The sequence below is a fragment of the Phyllopteryx taeniolatus genome, chromosome 20 (genome assembly GCF_024500385.1).
Source record: "Phyllopteryx taeniolatus isolate TA_2022b chromosome 20, UOR_Ptae_1.2, whole genome shotgun sequence".
Taxonomy (NCBI): Eukaryota; Metazoa; Chordata; class Actinopteri; order Syngnathiformes; family Syngnathidae; genus Phyllopteryx; species Phyllopteryx taeniolatus.
In genome coordinates this window covers 8,693,776-8,712,831 of record NC_084521.1, presented here as the reverse complement: position 1 = coordinate 8,712,831, position 19,056 = coordinate 8,693,776, and the positions used below count along the sequence as shown (strand labels likewise).

At 40.1% G+C, this 19,056-nt stretch overlaps 2 protein-coding genes across 3 annotated transcripts in view; one reads left to right on the top strand and one right to left on the bottom strand.

Moving 5' to 3' along the window:
• Positions 1 to 498: 498 nt before the first annotated feature.
• Positions 499 to 17,913, bottom strand: zcchc2 (zinc finger, CCHC domain containing 2). Of its 2 annotated transcripts, XM_061757610.1 has the most exons (13): positions 16,616 to 17,910; positions 14,497 to 14,617; positions 14,177 to 14,247; positions 10,889 to 10,960; positions 10,432 to 10,532; positions 10,028 to 10,131; positions 8,588 to 8,648; positions 8,390 to 8,513; positions 7,345 to 7,406; positions 6,826 to 6,896; positions 6,078 to 6,206; positions 2,727 to 4,229; positions 499 to 2,068 (listed from the first exon to the last, which is right to left on the bottom strand). In XM_061757610.1, the coding sequence occupies exons 1-13, from the start codon at positions 17,396 to 17,398 to the stop codon at positions 2,007 to 2,009; spliced, it is 3,264 nt and encodes a 1,087-aa protein (XP_061613594.1). In that variant the 5' UTR covers positions 17,399 to 17,910; the 3' UTR covers positions 499 to 2,006. The 2 variants fall into 2 exon arrangements, with proteins under 2 accessions (XP_061613594.1, XP_061613593.1); XM_061757609.1 differs by lacking the exon at positions 499 to 2,068 and having other exon boundaries at positions 2,401 to 4,229; positions 16,616 to 17,913.
• The window catches only part of si:dkey-225n22.4 (collagen alpha-1(XXI) chain), a 67,576-nt gene continuing 57,168 nt past the window's right edge, over positions 8,649 to 19,056 (top strand). The window contains exons 1-3 of the mRNA XM_061757611.1: positions 8,649 to 10,137; positions 10,266 to 10,298; positions 14,542 to 14,657. The gene's annotated coding sequence lies outside the window, so the exon portion shown is untranslated. The remainder of the gene's footprint in view (positions 10,138 to 10,265; positions 10,299 to 14,541; positions 14,658 to 19,056) is intronic.

The following is a 19,056-nucleotide window of genomic DNA, read 5'->3' as shown; positions in this document are numbered from 1 at the left end:
GAGATTTACACGCATAGTTCATTTGCAACAGCAAGCAGCTCTCATGAACACAACAGAGGTGGAGACAGAACGTATCAGGGCATTATATACAGTATTGTTACCAAAACCAAACCAATAATGGAAAGCTGTTTCAGCATTTATTCGATATCCTTGATAGCCAAAATTCATTACGAGTAATACAGTGGTTCTAGTGTGTCCTAGTCTTTATTAGTGGCTGAATAGTCTTACGAGTGACCTTAAACTGGACTTTGTTTCATTCATAAGTTTAGACAAGGTCAAATTAAGTTCACCTGTCAAGTGTATAGTGCATTTTGTTCATTCTGAAATTACACCACAAAGTCGAATATCTAGCTAATGTATTCTTTAAGCTTCAGCGTACTTTAGTTTTAATCAACTATTTAATCTACTTGACGAAAATTCAACTCTGACTTGTTGGGATGATCTAATATTTAAGTTTTGCAATGGTTCTCAATCAATCAGGGTTTCCCAGACGTTGGACGCAGAATTATTGAAATATTTAATCTTTTGCCACTGACATTTGCTGTATATCAATTAATGATGATAAAGAACAGGTTTGTGTACCTGCTTGATGATCAATCATATAGCTTGATACATTTTGAAATTGGTGCGGCAAAAAAAAAACAAAAAACTGCGCTTGATCGTGTGTGCAACTTTGTGGGTCACAAATCCAGACCCACAGGGCAAATTATGTCACCACCAAAGTTGAATGAGATTTTGTTTGAATGTAAATGCACCTGAAATGAACTAAATGTATAAAGCATTTATACATAAAATGCATTAAATATGAATTAACAATTCTATTTTTTAACTTGAAAATTTTGAAACACTGCAAGTTGAACCTGATCCACGTTAGCTTCCACCGACTGGTCGGTTGCCCATGTTAATGTCCTTTTGACACATTTGAAGCGTGCTGATGCTTTAGATACTGCACTTCCTAAGACTGTGTTGTAGTCCTATATAAGGCCAACTGGTCAGTACAGTGAAACCCACTACTGCCAATACCAAAAATAGCCTCGATGCCACAAGACGATGGCAAAGCACATTTTCTTTTCTGATTGAAGCTCCTTCAACTTAGCTCCTTGGCAACAAGATGGAGGCAAAGCAATGCTTTTATTCGTTTGGCCTCAGCAAAAAAAAAACAAACAAAACAAAAACAAAAAAGAGGTAAGTTTTTCAGCAAGTTTAAAAAAAAAAAAAAGAATTTGTGAACTCGCAAATGCCAAACCATGAATATGAGGGGGTTCACTGTACTTACTGGACCAAATCAAAACTCAATTTTCTTTTGTGTGTTTACAGTATCTGCAGGCAACAAGCAATGTTAACTATACAGAGTAAAGCCCTGGCTTGAGATTCGTTTCCCCTCTCATTTTGTTAGTGCACATTAGGGAAAAAAACATCCTTCCATCCATTTTCTGTATCACTTCTCCTCACTAGGGTCGCAGGTGTGCTGGAGCCGTACAGGTGGTGTACATTCAAGAACTTACAGTGAGGTCAAAACAATTATTTTCTTAACAATGAATTAAATTTTGATTATCGTTATTTAAAAAAAAAAAAAAAAAAAAAAATCAGTCAAACCTTTCTAAGAACAGTAATGTCGACAAAGCATAAATACGCAAAGCTTTTTGTTTGTTGTCACTCAGGCTTATCTTCACTTTAAAAACTAAAATGTCTCTAAAAGCGCTCAAGTAATAATAACAACCATGATAATCAAGTAGTAATAAGTTAAACGTTTTCCAACCCTCAGTGCAAAAATAGCCAAAATCAACTGAAAGGGGGGAACTCATGTGCATGAGACATTGAAATCACTTCCTGTGAACAAGGTTTAGGCACAAATACTTTTTGTCGGCTTTGTCCGCTGAGCCCTTAGCAGGTTACGCTTTCTCTGAGAAGGCTCCTGTATTTATGTTGTTGTCGCTCTTTTTGAGCACACGGAAGTGTCAGGAAGAAGGGCGGACCACCGTCACCGTAGAAACAACTCTACTTTTTCAGTCAGCGCCGTCGAGTGCCTCTGCAGCGTGTGAAGCTGCATACTTTAACCGGAAGCCACCTGGAGAGAGAACACAAGCGTTCAGGGCGAAAATGAAGAGTATTTCGTGCACTACGGCGCTATGGGACCTTAAAATACTGCTACACTGGCTTTGTAATGAGAACAGTTAGTGTTTGTTGTTGTCATGACGAACCCAGATAATATTCGCGGTTAGGGATTTGCAGATTTTTTGTTAGGGCAACCTATCCTGTTATTTACTGAAAAACTCACCTTGTGAGTTGAGGAGCTTCATTTAAACCAAATTTGTGGCAATAGGCAATTACAGTACAGTATAAAGTGAAAATGTTTTGTGGGGTGTCAACTGTGGATTTTCACTATCGTCACACTACTTTGCACTAGAGTAGAATTATAAAGTATAAGTAGTAGTACAAGTATAAAATGGACTCTGGTAAAAGTATACATTAAGTACTGATTCAACTCCTGAAAAGTACAAAAGTACAGATTCTGAAAGGTACAACAAGCTGACATTGTGAGTTTTTTTGTTTTCTTTTTTTTTTTTAGTGAATAATGAAGGATAGGTTCCAAAAGTCAAAAAAGGTGAATTAACAAATAGAGACTCGTGACTCGTTTGGGGGCGAACATATTTTACTGTCATAAAAAGAGAAGTCCCTGTCGTAAGTTGAAAGCCTCTGACGTCCGTGTATTGCAGCTGTGTTACCTTGCTGTGTGGAGTCGATGGAGGGTTGGTTGCAGTCCTGAGCGTAGTGTCCGCTCACACCGCAGTTAGAACAGGACACGCTCCCATTCTTCTTGTTGACTCCGCCGCCTCCCAGAGTAGCAGCTTGAAGCATCCCCAGGGGATTGGGGTAGACCTGCTGGTAAATGCGTTGGAACGACGCAACGGGCGTCATCTGCTGCTGGAGGTTGTAGCTCGTGGCCGCCGCGGCCGCCACCACTTGCGTGCTCAGCATGTGCGACGGCACGTCCGCGTGGCTTTGTGAATGTGAATGGAGGTGGCCGTAGGCCGAAGGGTGGCCGGGGGGTGGGGCAGTGGGGTAGAATGTGGGCAGGGTGGCGGCCCCGTTGCCATGGTGGGGTGGCTGCCCCTGGGTGAGGTAGCTGTTGATGCACAGGCTCGTCAGTTGGAAGAGAGGCGGCGGGACGCTGAAGACCTGCCGCACCGCTGCCGCCATTTGGTGGCTGGGGAAGAACAGCGGCGCTTGGCAGCCACTCACACCTCGGCTGCCACAGTTGTTGTGGCAGCCGCAAGTGCCGCAGCCCATCAGATGCTGTTGCTGTAGTGGTGCTGGCTGCTGGGGGGGCACTTGCTGCTGCTGAGTTTGTTGAAGAGAGACAGGATTGTCACAGGAAGCACTGGCATTGCTGTAAGATCGACAGTCACTAAGTGCCGTGCTGTGAGCGAGTGCTGGACTGGGAGCAGGGCCTGGGGTGTGCGTGGGTACAGCTGGAGGAATGGGTACTAGTCCGGTAGCTGCAGGTGCACCTCCCGGGGACAAAGTGTAGGGAGATGGCAGAGAGAGACCAGAGGGTAAGGTTAAACCAGGGTGTTTGGCGTGTGAAGCCTCTCCCAGAGGCAGTGAGCGTGTCAGGCCAGAACTTAGAGCGCTGGCGTCCTGGCAGGGCAGCGAGGAGGGGTACATAGCGAGTCCGGAAGACGTGGCGCCGATAGCTCGCACCGGGGCTTGTTGTGCGGACTGGGAGGCAACAGGAGTAGAAGTGCTCTCTGACAAGGCATCATGACCACCTTGGCTAAGTGGCAAAGCTGTTTTGAACCTCTGGACCATAGGCTGCACACCAGGTTGAAAGCCCATAGACAGAACGCCGAAAGTTGGCATCATGTCCCTTTTTTCTAGTTCACCGAGGGCCGGCATAACTGGAACCCCAGGAGGCATCGGCATCATCAGCGGACCAGAAGGTGGCTTTCCATCTGGGAGAATGCTTTGGTTGGGAGGCGGAGGCCCTGTCAGTGGAGGGTCACAGGCGCCATTAGGGAGCACGTCAGGTGGAGGATGCATGAAGGAAAGAGGGGGGAACTGGATGTTGTTCTCAGGGCCGGGGAAGTCTATCTGGGCTGTGTGGTTGTTAGGGGACAAAGGGTGGACAGACATGGGGTTTCCCACGACACTCGGATCAGTTTGATGGGCGAAGAACATGCCTGGGCCTGGTACTTTGCAGGAGTCATCAGAGTGGCTGTCAGTATCTGTGAAATAAACAAACAGGGAAGAACAAGTTGGAACGAATGAATATGAATGAATGAATGTGTCCCATCAATTCATCCTTTTCGTTTTAGATGCCAAGTTAAAAAAAAAAATGGTATTGCATGAAAACAACACTGATGCCTGCAAGTGGACCATTTTAGTACCAAAAGTCTTTTTGTGGTTGTTACTGTATGTTTCTTAAAAAAAAAAAAGAAAATAATAAAAAGAAAGGTTTACATAGATTCAATGCCAACAATGTCCACCTGTAATAATGTCTCACAACGAAGCACACGTAGTTAAGAGCTGTCCTTATTTATCTCCCCCTTAGATAGTAAGGAAACGTAGCGCAGCAAAATAAGTTCAAACCATTGCAGTGATATTTTATAATGCAATCAGCTATTTATTGGCAAATTTGGTCACTCAGTTTTGTTTTTGCATCCATCAGACATCAATTCATCATAAAATATACTCACCCATCTGGATTAATGAATGTTAGTGCATACATTATCCGAGTTTGTCGTTTTTTTAAAAACTTGTTTGTGTTTCCCTGTGTTGTCTGTTTTTGGTTCTCCATACAAATAAACAAGGGTGGAAGTATGCAGGCAATAGAGACACTATATTCAAATTAACTGTGCTGTCGTTTAACCACGTGTTGAATATTAAAGGTGATAGTCACAATACTTTTTGCAAGAATCTAAATGCATTTCATTGAACGACTAAATACTTAAAATAAAGGACAAATACAGCCAGCACACAAAGGGATTGTCTTTGGCTTGCTTACCCACCGAATGTGCAGATGGCATATACAGCCAAAGAAGTCCAACCACACAACCACCATGTGTCAGTGATAGACTCCGGCATGTTCCGACATAAGTATAAATTCGGGTAACGTCACCGCCATAAGAATGGAACCCTAGCGAAAAACCGATGATCCGTGTATCCAATCTTTTTTTCTTCTTTAAATGTTTTGGGCCTTTTTGTAACTTATTAAAACTTTCACTAGACATGGAAACAATCAAGTGCTTGGTAAAGGTCATAACTAATACAACTCAGGAAAATTGTGCCTCAGCCTGCCCTATCTTAAGCTTTATAAAAAGGTTTAAAGTCTTGACTATAGAGAGATTGTTTAATCTACCAGATCTGGATGTCCACAAGAGATAAGTCGTTATGCTCTCGGAGAATCTGGAAAGGACGAGAAGATCTAAACTCTGGAACTACAATTTTTTTAGTGGGGGGATGACACACTTAAAGATACGAATATGCTCCGAGTGTTTAGAGGGAGAAACGCTGCTCATTGTGCCGATCCAAGCAGCTGAATTGCTGAATGACTTCTGTATTAGCTGATAAGTAATGTGATAAAGAATAGACTAAGACCATTATGGAATATCTTGTTTACCATCGATGCGGTCGAGGGCAGAGACAGCTATGTAAAACGTACTATTGGGAGTGTGCTGCACTCCCAATAGTATGTTTTACATGTCAATGTTTTGAGCTGCTGTTTATAGCTGTAAAAATATTTGCCGTCATCTCTTACTGCAAATTGTGGCGACCAGGATTCACAGATAGTCTGAACATGATCAATGTTAAACTTAAATTACTGTCAAATGTGCAATTTGGATTGCATGAAACAGTTTTACAATACAGCTCTTGTTCTTACAAACAAGGATAGTTTTACTCAGTTTTGTTTTTTAGTACTGGAAAATGTTTGTTTTTACTTATCTAAAACCCAAATTTTTATGCATTATCAGCTTTCATATTTCAGACGATAATACATGATCACAGTAATAGAAAGTTCTTAACAACCTGACTTTTTTTTCTTATACAACAGAGTGAACTTTTAATTTTTTTACCTCTATTATGATCATCCTCACTGTCTAGACTTTCTGCTCCTCTGTGTTGAGGACTTGATGGAGAGCTGTAGCTCTCTGAAGATGTTTCACCAAAGGTGTCCATACCAGAAACCGCAACAGCTACCAAACCTGCATGGTGCATAATGGCCATATGGTATTCAAAGAAAGTGCATTCGTACATATTTGACCGACTACGATTATTTGACAACCTTTGTAAAAGCAAAGAAGAAGAAAAATCATTTGATATAAGCAACCAAGAACACAAGGCTCATAGAAAAGAAATCTTTTCAAATTAAAAATATCTCTCTAGAATCCATCCATCCATCCATTTTCTGAGCCGCTTCTCCTCACTAGGGTCGCGGGCGTGCTGGAGCCTATCCCAGCTATCATCGGGCAGGAGGCGGGGTACACCCTGAACTGGTTGCTAGCAAATCGCAGGGCACATACAAACAAACAACCCTTTGTACTCACATTCACACCTATGGGCAATTTTGAGTTTTCAATTAACCTAGCATGCATGTTTTTGGGATGTGGGAGGAAACCCGAGTGCCCGGAGAAAACCCACGCAGGCATGGGGAGAACATGCAATCTCCACACAGGCGGGGTCGGGGATTAAACCCCACTCCTCAGAACTGTGAGGCAGACGCTCTAACCAGTCGTCCACCATGGCGCCTCTCTCTAGAATAATTAAGAGTATTCTGAAAAAAAAAAAACTGCAATTTCCAGCCACGGTAACACAAACACCCACCTTTCTTCTGAGGCAAATGTGTTGGTGCCAGATTACCATTGGTGACATATGAAGATCCCCTTTCTGTGTCTCTGTAAACAAAAGAGATATGAAACATCAAAACAGACTGCTGGAAATATAAATGCTGATTAGTTCCAGGAACATTTCTTTCTCGGTAGATCGAAATTAGAGAGACGCAATGGTCAAAATGATCGCGGTTAACAGTATTATCACAATGTTGTAACTTTCGGCTTGTCCTATCTAGGGTGGCCACAGTTGCAAAACAAATCACAAACACATACACTGAAAGCATTGCAACAAGTTGTACCAAAATGATCAAATCACCACTCGTGACTCTTTTTACACATTAGTAATTGTAAACAGCAACAACAAAAATGAATTTGATACATTTAACTTACAGGAAACTGGCCTTCGTGTGCAACGTCACTGCGTTAATTTTACTCATTATAAATAATGACTTGGCTGGAGGTTGGATGTAGACATAAAAAGACAAACATTTGGAGATTATCAGTAACCTACCTATCTGCTGGGAGGACTCTGCTCTTTGTCTTGGCTCCTGGGTGGCTTCTCTTCTCTGTATCCTGAAGGGACAAGAACAAAAATAAAGTTTTACTACAATCTGCATTTATTTTTGTTTTGTCAAGTTCTGATCAGGTTTTCCAAGTAGTGTAATTTCTCGTGTATAATGCGAACCCATGTATAATACGCACCCCCAAAGTTGACCTCTGGAAAACCCTTCTATGTATAATACATTTTTACAATGCATGATTTTGCTTCTACCCATATGATTAAAACAAAGTATTATCTGTATTTTGTTATTTTTTTCTAATTAGCACAATGAAGCACTTTATTTGACCATGTAATACTTTATATTTATTTACTTGCTCTTATTTTGAAAGTTCACAGCCCTACTTTTATTTAGTAAATAAGAAAACACACAGTTGTGCTCATATGTTTGATTACCCAAGCGGAATTTGTAAGATGTATACAATTCTTTAAAGAAAACATAAGGGCCAGGCGAAACACATTTTATTTTAATGAGATTCAAATTAAACGGTCAAGCATTTCAGAAAAGCACTATCATTAAACAAAACACAACCATAAAGAAATTAATGATGGTTGTTGTTCAGTCATATTTAAAAAATATATATTTCACAAATTCTGCCAGGGAATGTAAGCTTATGAGCGCAACTCTACATATATGCAGTCATACGTACCCCAGTCATATTGGAATGAAAGTGTAGGCTACATCTTTCTCATAACCTCTCGAGGGCAGTGGCATTTTGGAATGAAACTGTACAGCTTTTTCATAACCTCTAGATGGCGGCATACATTTATAAAATGGGAAGGTTTTTTCCATTTCCCCCTATACCTATGTATAATGCGCACTATTGACTTTTGACCATTTTTGGGGGGGAAAAAATGTGCATTATACATGAGAAATTACGGTAAGTGTTGTGTCATATTGTGACAAATATCAATGGAAATGACTTTAGTAGCACAGAAGAAATAAAAAGTTTCAAGCAGTATGACACTACAAGTTTGTTTGACACATCCTGTTCACCTGATCAGGTTCTGGCACGCTTCTCAAATTGAAACCTCTCTTCCTCCTTTCTGCTGGACCACTGAGCTCAGCGACATGAGGCCCCCTCCGATTATCTCCCTGGGGGCCTTTTGCACTAGACAGACTGAAGAGAAGTCTTCTGATTGTAACCAATTCTGAAGGAGCTTTTGTTTGAGGTTATTTTTTATTTTACATTACCTTTGATTTATATTCTTGGCTCCATGCTTTTTCTTGTGGCCCTGGCTGTAGGATTCTATACCTATAAAATATAAAAAAACAAATGGTGCTAAAATGTAACTACTAACTACACAGATGTCATTGAGAAAATTTCAGAGTGAGCGACATTTTATATTAAATTTTACTTATTTTGATGACAACCTACTTCAGAACACAACAACCAATATATTTTATTAGCCTAATGAAGAAGAGTGGTAACGTTATAAGACATGAGCGATTTATAACACTCAAAATAAAAATATTCATCTTGGATGAGAGCTTGTTATTGTTAATCACACACACTGTCACACATAATAATGCAAATGAAGTTAGAATATATATACATTTCTAACAAAAATATAGTTACTCAGTTCTTCCCTCCATGCAACCCAAACGTTTCTTTGGAACCACAATCTCAGCTTTACTGTGGGAAATGAGGAGCAAAATGGTGAGTTCTCACCTTCGCCCTGACTTAAGACATCAGAGCAAACAACTAGTAAGTTTTTCCCCAGGTGACAGTTGCCTACATAGAGAAACAACCCAAAAATTGGACTGTATTGCTCGGCAATGGTACAGGTCCTCCTTACAGTGACAATAAGATCCATCTGACAGGGTGTATGAAAATATCCAACAGAAAATATTTATATTTAATATAATAATATAACTTTTAAATTTGTTCATGTCAAAATATTCCAGTTTGGACTTGGACGTTTAGATAAGATGTCCGGATCTACAAATTCCCATCCTAAACTGTGTGTCTATACTACCAATTTTATTTCGTTATGTTTTCAACATTTGTTTCCTCCTCTCCTCGACCTTCCATTGTTGTTTTTGGTTGTAACTTGATAATTGACCATAATTATTAATTATGGAGAAAAAAATCATAACACTGATAAAAATGTTGCAACTAGCTATTCATTATTACTGTTAAAAGCTTAGAGAAGCATAAAATTATCTGGAGGTGCCTTTAGGTATGCATTCTAGGGCGCAAGCAAGTCAGTTCACAAACTTCAAAACAAACATACACAAAATATACGTGACATAAGATAAAATTTACATTTATGTTATTTAATTTTACTTTATACATCTGATAACAGTGATCTGTGTTGTGAATGATTTGAATTAATTTGTTTCCTCGCAGCTGAAAAACTGAAACACACCAGTAGTTCATCAGGCTATCAGGAAATATGAAATATGTCCTAATTTATTTTTTTGTATTCTTAATGTGAGTGTTTCACTGTTCCTTTCACTTCATTGACATTGTGATGTATAATGTCGCTTAATCCCTGGATTGTGATATTATTGTCATCTTTGGCACAATACAGTGAGTCACTCATTGTATGATTTAATCAAAATATTTGCTCCTGGTTGTTATGAGTTACTTGACTGACTGATACTTTGCTTGAATAATTGGCTACTTACAACGGCAATTTGATGGTTTTGTAGAGTAACTGGAGTCACAATTGAAGAAGCTGCACACCTTCCTGGTCTGTCTGAAAACTGGAGGAGCAGCAAGGAACTTTTCCCTGGAGGTAGGTGTAAAAGGAACATTGAAGCTTTTATTTATTTATTTTTGTGGCGTAAATATATCATGTATATCATGTTCACATTAACTCTCAAAATCCCATTACATTACTGACACCATTTATTAACTCAAAAGGTCAGGCCAGCACAAGAGCACAAGCACAATGAGGTAAGCCAGATAACCTTTGTTTTTTTAAGTTTCACTTTCAGTGAACTGAAACTGATGAGCTCTCATGCTGTTTGTGTGCCTGCATGCACACGTAAGCATGGTCGAGTGGTGGTCTTATGCCAATGAAATGTACCTGAGGCTTTTGTCGTCCTCTCTGCTCTCATAGTGGTCGCCCTGGCTTAAAAGTCTCAGGAGGCCCTTCTTAAATGACTCAGTGCACTGATCTTTAGGAAGCTGCAGAGAGAAGGTTTACGGAAGTCACTACATGTTCAAACATGTTCACATAAATCAATCTGAAGGAACAATTTAAGGTTGTTTCAATTCTGTATTTTCATTCTGATCATGAACGTCTCCCTCATATGAACATAAAATGGACCCCAATAAAATATGCGGTGGGTTTTGCCTAAATTTCATATGTTAGCTTCTAAGTAGCATTCGTGTAACGGACCGTTTTCTTTGTATGGCTGTGGGCGATGCTCAGAGTCATTGGAATTGGAAGGGGGGAGGGACAAGATGTCAAAGAAATACTTGGCCGGTGTGGGTGCTTGCAAAATGTAAAAATACTAATAATTTTATTAAAATGAGCTTACCTTAAAAAGGAAATTTTCCAGTTCCAGATGAGTTTTGGTCACATTACTAGAGGAGGAGTCTGACCACTTCACCTGAAACAGAGTAGAGGCAGCAGAAGTTAAAAAGGGAGGGAGAGGCACATAAATGGCTCAAGGTGAACCAGTAAACCTATATTCTCTTTTAAGCAGAGACATACTGCTGATATAACAACAGTGACACTCTTTCAATAACCATGTGTACAGATATATTAATTTCGACATGGATATTTAGATTATGGTGAAGACAAGATCTCAAAACGTTTTTAGACGACAATTACTTGGATGCAGATTCATTTGTAGATAACTTGGCCCGGCAATGAACCCTCGCACACATAAGCAACTTGTTGCGACGGAAAAACTGCGACCCCAGGTGTTATTATTGGCAAACAAAATTTGAGGTACCACATTTACTGAACTGTAATATTTTTTTATTTAACCAAAGACAACATGACACAATTGTCAAGGAAGAAGTGGATTTCCCCAACCACTGTAGCATTGATAGACTGCACTTGCGTATTTTGGCGAAAGAGACTCTCCACACTTCACTTTTTAGCCTCAAGTACACATGGTATTATAAATAGGGTGAAGTATTATTTTAAAACACAATATAAACATATTCTGTATTGGGCAGCGGTCATCTGGACCTCATTTCAGACCTGGAAACTTAATTTTTGTTATGAAATTCCATGTGATATGACATGCCGTTTTTGACTGGCCGTTATTAAATCTCTAACATTGCGATGCTGTTCACCTGTGATTCAAATTTCTAATTGCAGCACAACTAGTGGTCGGCAGTCGGCCAATCATCCAAAATAGTTGCAGAATCCCACACAGTGCGCGATAATTCATTGGCGTAGGTTCGTGTTGTTCGGTGTGCAGCGGGCCTTAAAAAAACCTCTGTTGGGTGCAGCACTCCATTTTTTCTCGTTTGCTTCAAGGCACAATTAATAATCAATTACAATTCTTCATGATGAATTAATCGACTTGTTGATTATTATACCCATCCCAAATCTAATGTGGATCGGTACTGTATCTCTTGAAATGTTATCTTAGTCACCTATAATTACATACAGGATTTTATAAATCAGGTCATGAAGTTCTGTGGGATTCAAAAGTCTGTCTCCAAGAAAAACAACATCAGCCATGTGTTTCGATGGTTTGGCCCAGTAGAAACAGATGGAAAATGACTCGACACTGTGCTTTAGATGTCACACCTTGAAGACTGTTTGTTTGTAATATCCAGCTGTTGCTGTATATTTTAATAGAAATATTAAACAGTCACATTTAAGAATACATTACAATGTATATATTCTACGTAAACATATGTGCTTTATAAAAATAGTGTCCGATGTGCCCTTAAAAAAAGGACAACCACGGGCCATGTAAAGCTTAGCAGTTTGTAAATAGCCTTATTTGGTTACCATAACACTGAGGGCTACTGTTTAACAACACCAAATATTAAGGTCACTGAGCTGGAGGCTTAAAAAAGAAGCAAACAGAAACAACTGTTTACAGTTGTCGAGAAGAGAACAATGCACCTGGACAATATACTTAAAACAAGCAAAATTGTTCCATCCATCCATCCATTTTCTGAGCCGCTTCTCCTCACTAGGGTCGCGGGCGTGCTGGAGCCTATCCCAGCGATCATCGGGCAGGAGGCGGGGTACACCCTGAACTGGTTGCCAGTCAATCGCAGGGCACATAGAGACAAACAACCATTCGCACTCACAGTCATGCCTATGGGCAATTCAGAGTCTCCAATTAATGCATGTTTTTGGGATGTGGGAGGAAACCGGAGTACCCGGAGAAAACCCACGCAGGCACGGGGAGAACATGCAAACTCCACACAGGCGGGGCCAGGGATTGAACCCGGGTCCTCAGAACTGTGAGGCTGACGCTCTAACCAGTCGGCCACCGTGCCGCCGCAAAATTGTTCCAAGACTGTTAAATATTATTAGATTGCAGTGGATATCTGCCTCAAAAGCTGATTAGATAACCAAATGCTTTGGCATTTTGGAGCACATGGCTGAGTCCCAAGTGAGACATGGGCATAAAGCAGATACAGTACAGTTAAGCAATGGTGGAAAATAATAATAATAAAAATAATTTAAATTTTTTTTTTTTTTTTTTAAACAACATGAACACCAAACCTATTGATTTTAAGTAGGTCTAGCGCATGGACTCTACAAGTAAATGATGGGCATTTAAATACATTTTCTAGCTATTTTACTAACTTTGACCATTTCATCTTTATTTTTAAAACATTTTTATTCTGTTAGTGTGGTTGTGTTGCCATTTACGAGAAGGGAGCACCGTGTGCATAAGAGTGATGTGACATCAGTGGGTTTAGCGATAGCAGTGTGCCTGTGCTGTCAACAACATGAAGTGTGTAAATAAAGACCACACAAGGGTTTAGATTAGTAAGATGAAGTTGTTTTCTTTAGCCAAATTCTATAGGTGCGTTTTGTTCCTTTTTTTTCTCTGGGTGCTTTTCAACATCGATGGTATTGCTCAAAGTCATACTTCTTGATTTACTTGCTCACTCTTGTAATGGCGGATTGCATAGAGGGACCCAAGTTGACCAGACTGATTTTCTATATGCAAGTCTTCCCTCAGTGCACCCATAAATCTCTTCTTTGGTCCTCCTCTTTGCCTCCTACCTGGCGGCTCCACTTCCAACATCCTTCATCACTGTTCCTCCTCTGTACATTTCCAAACCATCCCTATCTCGCCTCTCTAGCTTTTTCGCTAAACCTTCCACCTACTTTGAAAATAGTAACGACTCTTATATGAAGGATTAAAATAAATCAGAAATACATTTACTATCATTTAGTAAAACAAAATGGAATCAATGTATGAATTATGACGAAACATATGTCAAGATATGTTTACAAAACGCCAACAGGTCTTTCCATTGTCCAATCAATCATTTTTTTTTTTTTTTTTTTTTAATATCGCATGGTGCCAGTGATTTGGAAACTTTTGACTTTTGGTATGCGTTTCCACGCTGCAAATAGTTGGTCGAGTTTGCCTTGCCTCATCTGTTCACATCTATATGAGGAAAAAAAAAATGCTGTATGCATGCATGGATGCCAGATATGCAGTATGTGTTACCTCACAATCATATCAGGTTGTATTTGCCCCAAAGGTAAACAGAAATAATTGGTTTTGTTTAGTATAAACAACTATGGAACATAACGTCATTTGTACAAGTCCTCAACAAATTTCCAGTGTATATACAGTATGCGAGGGTGTGCTAAGAATCCTCACCTCAAAGTTGTATTCCTTGTCTATTCTGGTCAGAGAGATACACTTGAGCACGATTGCCTCTATATGCACCGCTGGGGGGGTAGACAATACACAACTTTAGAGATATAATTGCATTTGCAATTGATTGAGTGGCTATCACAAGACAGTATCAAATTAGTCAAATGTTTACAGTGTCTTAAATGCCAAACTTTATCATGTAAAATCAAGTTGAGACAAGCTATAACATTTTTCAAGCATTTTTAAATTTGCAGCAGACCATCCACTTTTGCTGTCGCACCTTTAGTATTTATGGTATGTTATCTTGTTGTGTTTATACTCACCTTCTCTTTGTATTGCCCCGCGTCTGGAACGTCGACTCTGGCAAGGAGGATGGGAGTCTGCACATTCCCCCAAACCCAGAGATGAAGACGGAAGATATTCAACCTTCTGGCCTGGCAGCTCCTGGTATTAAAAAGACACACCGCACACAGTTGGATACATGGTTTGTTTTCCTTTTAATTATGTTTGGGACAGGAGAATGTGCGGCAGCTTTTTATTTTTTATTTTTTAAACATTAATTTTGTCCCAAAGTGTGCCTATGTCAGCGCACTCACGCTGGCCCAAACGTACAATTGGTATTTTAGGTGTCAAGTCAGCTTGAAGCAGCTACCGAGCCAAAGTATCTATCTCAGCGTTCACCTCCCTTATCATTAGGTATTCTTCTCATGCATTCATTAGTTTTCTTATGTATGGGCTTCAAAACATTTTAAATCCAGTCTCAGCCCTTGTTTCAAAGCTTATTAACCCACTTCCTCTGTACATGAAACGTGGTTACATTTGTCCTGACACAGCCCAGCACTAAACATGGCACATGTATTTCATTAGCAGCAGTGCATCTTTAGCACACATGGCCCCTTTCACTCATATTGATGATGACCCTAATTGAGTATAACAGGACCCTTGAAAGATGTCCTCTACATACAGGTGCATCTCAATGAATTAGAATAGTGTCCAAAGCTTAATTTAGTTCCATTCAAAAAGCAAAACATATTTTAGAGAAGCACTACATACACTCAATGTGATTTTTTTCATTTATTTAATATATTATATAATAATCTAATGTTATTGCAGATTGCTGTTTGGGGATGGCCACAGGTCAACAAAAGTAACTATGATAATGTGCAAATAATTTCAGGTGTTAGCTCATCTGACTCAATAACTTCACTATTATAATATGTACAAGGCTGATGCAAGGCTTGCCAGTCAATGGCTAAATGCCAAACAGGTTAATTGGTTAACAATGTCATAACTGGATCTGGCAGCGAAACCACCTTTAGTATCCAATTGTTTCCCCTTTTCTAGAAGTGAAACTACATTTGGAGGGACTAGAAGTTGTGTTACCCAAGTGGTGTTGAATTTGAGTGCATAATATTGAGGTGTTATACATGCATACAAGGTAGATAAATTGGCCAATAATAGGGATATTTGATACCACTTTTTTTCCCAGACCGATACCAGGGATCAATACCACTAGTACTTTTGATACATAAAATTCCAATTAATACAATGACATAATTGTGAAGAAAGACCTCTCTTTCTGACGCACGATGATTTGCAATGTATCAAAATGTCGCAGTGTAACACCAAATAGTCAAGAAGGACAATATCAGATTTTTATTTGCATGGAGTATCGGCAGCTGGTATCGGCACCTTTTACAAGTACCAGATACCTTCAAATAAAGCCGGTATCGGCACGATACAGTACCTAGTATCGGAAGTAGCCCATTCTGAGTCAATAATATCGTTATTTGATCTTGTTGGACTTCTCTCTTTATAAAGACAAGACACTGCAGGTAAGATTGCCCGAATATGGTGACTTGGCTTGCCAAAGACAAAATGACTTGAGGTGGCGTGACTCAGAGGGTCGATTTATTCTCTGCCAACCTGAAGATTACGGGTTCCGATCCTGATCACCTGTGACCATGTCGAAGTGCCCTTGGGGAAGATAGTGAACCCCCAGTTGCTCCAGATGCTGCACCAGCAGTTGGCCAATGAGGAGAAAGTGTTAAAGCTCTTCGAGTACCTTATTGCAGAAAAGCGCTATACAAGTGAAAAGAAAAAAAACCATTTGCCATTGACTCGAGACTTGCACATGTGTAACTTGATCCCCCACCTCTGCTGTGTTGTAAAACTGTTGTGACGGTGCGAGTTGCAAAACTTCAGCCTGCTAGCAAGCAAGTTAGCCTTTTAGCTACGTTGCAGGACCAGCTGTCAGTCGAGAGACGAGAATTAACAGCAGCAAATGGGGGAATTTTTTTTTTGCTGGTATTACTTACCTAGTAGTGACGTGCACATTTAAAAACAAAATAAAACAAAACACAAAAACGAATTTTATGACAACGAAACACGGCGAAATGAAAGTACGAGCTGAATCTGCGACTCGGACGCCTGTTAACTTACTGTTGTTGTTTGTTCGTTTCTGTGAAGCTGACGTCCGCCCTCTTCTATTGCGAGCTCAATTTTGTCAAGTTGAGTCCGAAGCGTCTCGCGCTGGTGAAAATGAAAAGCTGGGTGTAGCGAGGCCATACTGAAAAGAAGGGCTAACTGGTCCAAAGGTCCTGCGGGGATTTCGTTGCTCGAGACGCCGCACGTTTGTTTGCAAGCGTTCCCATCCGGATGGAACGAGTGGTGGTGCTCGGGGTCCCTGAATGAACGCAGGGAGTAGTCGTATTTTTTGTAGAACAGGGACGGATCTACATGGCTCAGTATACGAAAGAGTATCCCGGCGCATTCTCTGCTGTCAGACCCGAGGAGGGAAAGACACACCAGTAGTTTGGACCTCACAACCGGGTCGATTAAGTCCGTTAAAATCCCCAACTCGTGTGGATTATTCGCACGGAACTCAAAGTCCCGTAAAACGTGATAATCCCTCCGAGCCAGATCCTCCAGGTAAGATCCTAAAAAGCGAAGCTCCAGGGGTTGGCACATATGCATCAGCCCGCACATGAACTCGATTCGCTTGGCAGGGTTTACATGAAGGCCGAACCATTCAAAGACAGTCTCCTTGTCCAGCTGGGGTGGATACGCTTGGCCTTTGGGAGAACGCTCCAGCCTGTTGGACACGGAGGTGGGACAGACCACACTGGGAACATGTTGGCGTTCCGACTGATCCAACGCATCTTCCTCGGTCGTTTCGTCGCCACCTTCCTCGGTCGTTTTATTCCGTAGTTTCATCTTCGGCATTATCGAGCGTAGTGAGAACGAGCCCCAAGTCGGAATGGCGGAGCTAAAATAAAAATAAAAATAAAACTACATTATTGACGCTTTTCGGCGTTACAACACATCCTAAGTCAGTGTAAGTCGCTTATAGTGTTGCTGCTGTTAGCTCGCCATTAGACGGGGCGGCCCCATAGTGGGATACTATTTCCTTCTTCGACTCCATTATTTCCGGTAGAGTAACCAGTAACAGTCAGCGCATTGCTGCCACCTTGCGGTTTATTTGTAGTATTTCAACTTTTTCAGCAAGTCATCTCACAACACAGTAGAAGTGCAGGCACAGTGTTGGACAGTAAAAAATTACATGTAACCAGATGACGCAATTGAATTGCAACATCTATGTAACTGTAATCCATTATATTTCTGTGAGAAAATATGTCATTAAATTACAGATGCTTTTTCTAACTTCCATGATTACAGTTTTAGTTACATTTGACAAATAGCTGCAAAACACATATGCCCCACCCCCCATATCACTTCCCTGTAAAGTCGACGCTTGCCATTCTGCAAAAGTCTCGAACATGACATTTTTTAAAAAGTCTTTTCAAGATACGAGCTCGAAGCGCCACCTTGTGGCGCAACCTATTCGATTGTCAGAGATGATGTAAAGATTAGTCAGAGTTACACTTTTGAACACATAAAAAAAAAAACATTGACTTTTGAACAGTTTTAGCTTTATAATTTTGAACTTGGTTTGTCATACAGGATGAAGCGATATTGTCAAATTGTACTCATGTGTCATTAGGTCATCATGTTTTCCACGTTATACGCATATAATGCAACAAATAATTTTTTATTATGTATTTACATTTCATTATTTTTTTAAATGTTTGGTATTTGTGTAAAAAAAAAAGATTATTATGGTTAATGATCTGTGGTTTTAATACACTTTTCTTTTCTTTTTTTTGCAATTACTAACTATAGCTCTGACTGAAAAAATGAAGAAAAAAAACCCGTTACATGTCGCATGGTGTTGTTTAAGAGCAATAGTAGGACAACTTTGCCACACTAACAACTACGAGTGAGTTTGCTTGTGTCAAAAAACACTTTGGTTGCTTATAATGGTTGCTTTGCTTCTGTAGCTTTCAATAGTATTCCAGTCTGGATGTATCTCCGTCTCACTGTCCTCATTGTAAATCTCCAGTAGGGGGCACCAGTAGCTCAACATCCTTAAGAATCTTCTGTGCAAAAAGTAACTGACTCTCATTCAACTTTTTTTCCCCCTACCCAAGACTACTATAGACCCAAATTGACTCAAAAACAAAATGAAGGCTATCATCCCCAAAATACTCAGCGTATAGTGTAGTGGGATAATTGCAAAATGAAAAGAAACATGCAAAATTGTCATTCCCCCCCATTTTTCAAATGTAAATCATCAGTCGTATATAAATGCTTAGCTATTTACTGATGTGAATGGCTTATGGGGGCGATAACTGGTGCAGTATGTCTGGTTAGAACATATTATTGTGCATTTGAGCAATAACCAGGCCAAGTCTATAATGTTTACTCAGTGGTTTCTGTAGAACAAATACAAACACAAATCAAATAACCATGAGCACTGCATGTAAATCCATACTATGACATTGAAATAACATGAAAAAAAATTAAAATCTTATACATTTACG

Coding starts and splice junctions, on each gene's coding strand:
- zcchc2 (XM_061757609.1), bottom strand. CDS start 17,398: ATGCCGAAGATGAAACTACGGAATAAAACGACCGAGGAAGGTGGCGAC. Junction 10,961..14,176: donor ACAAGGAATACAACTTTGAG/GTGAGGATTCTT, acceptor ACTCTGTTTCAG/GTGAAGTGGTCAGACTCCTC. Junction 4,230..6,077: donor TGAGGATGATCATAATAGAG/GTAAAAAAATTA, acceptor TTTATTTCACAG/ATACTGACAGCCACTCTGAT.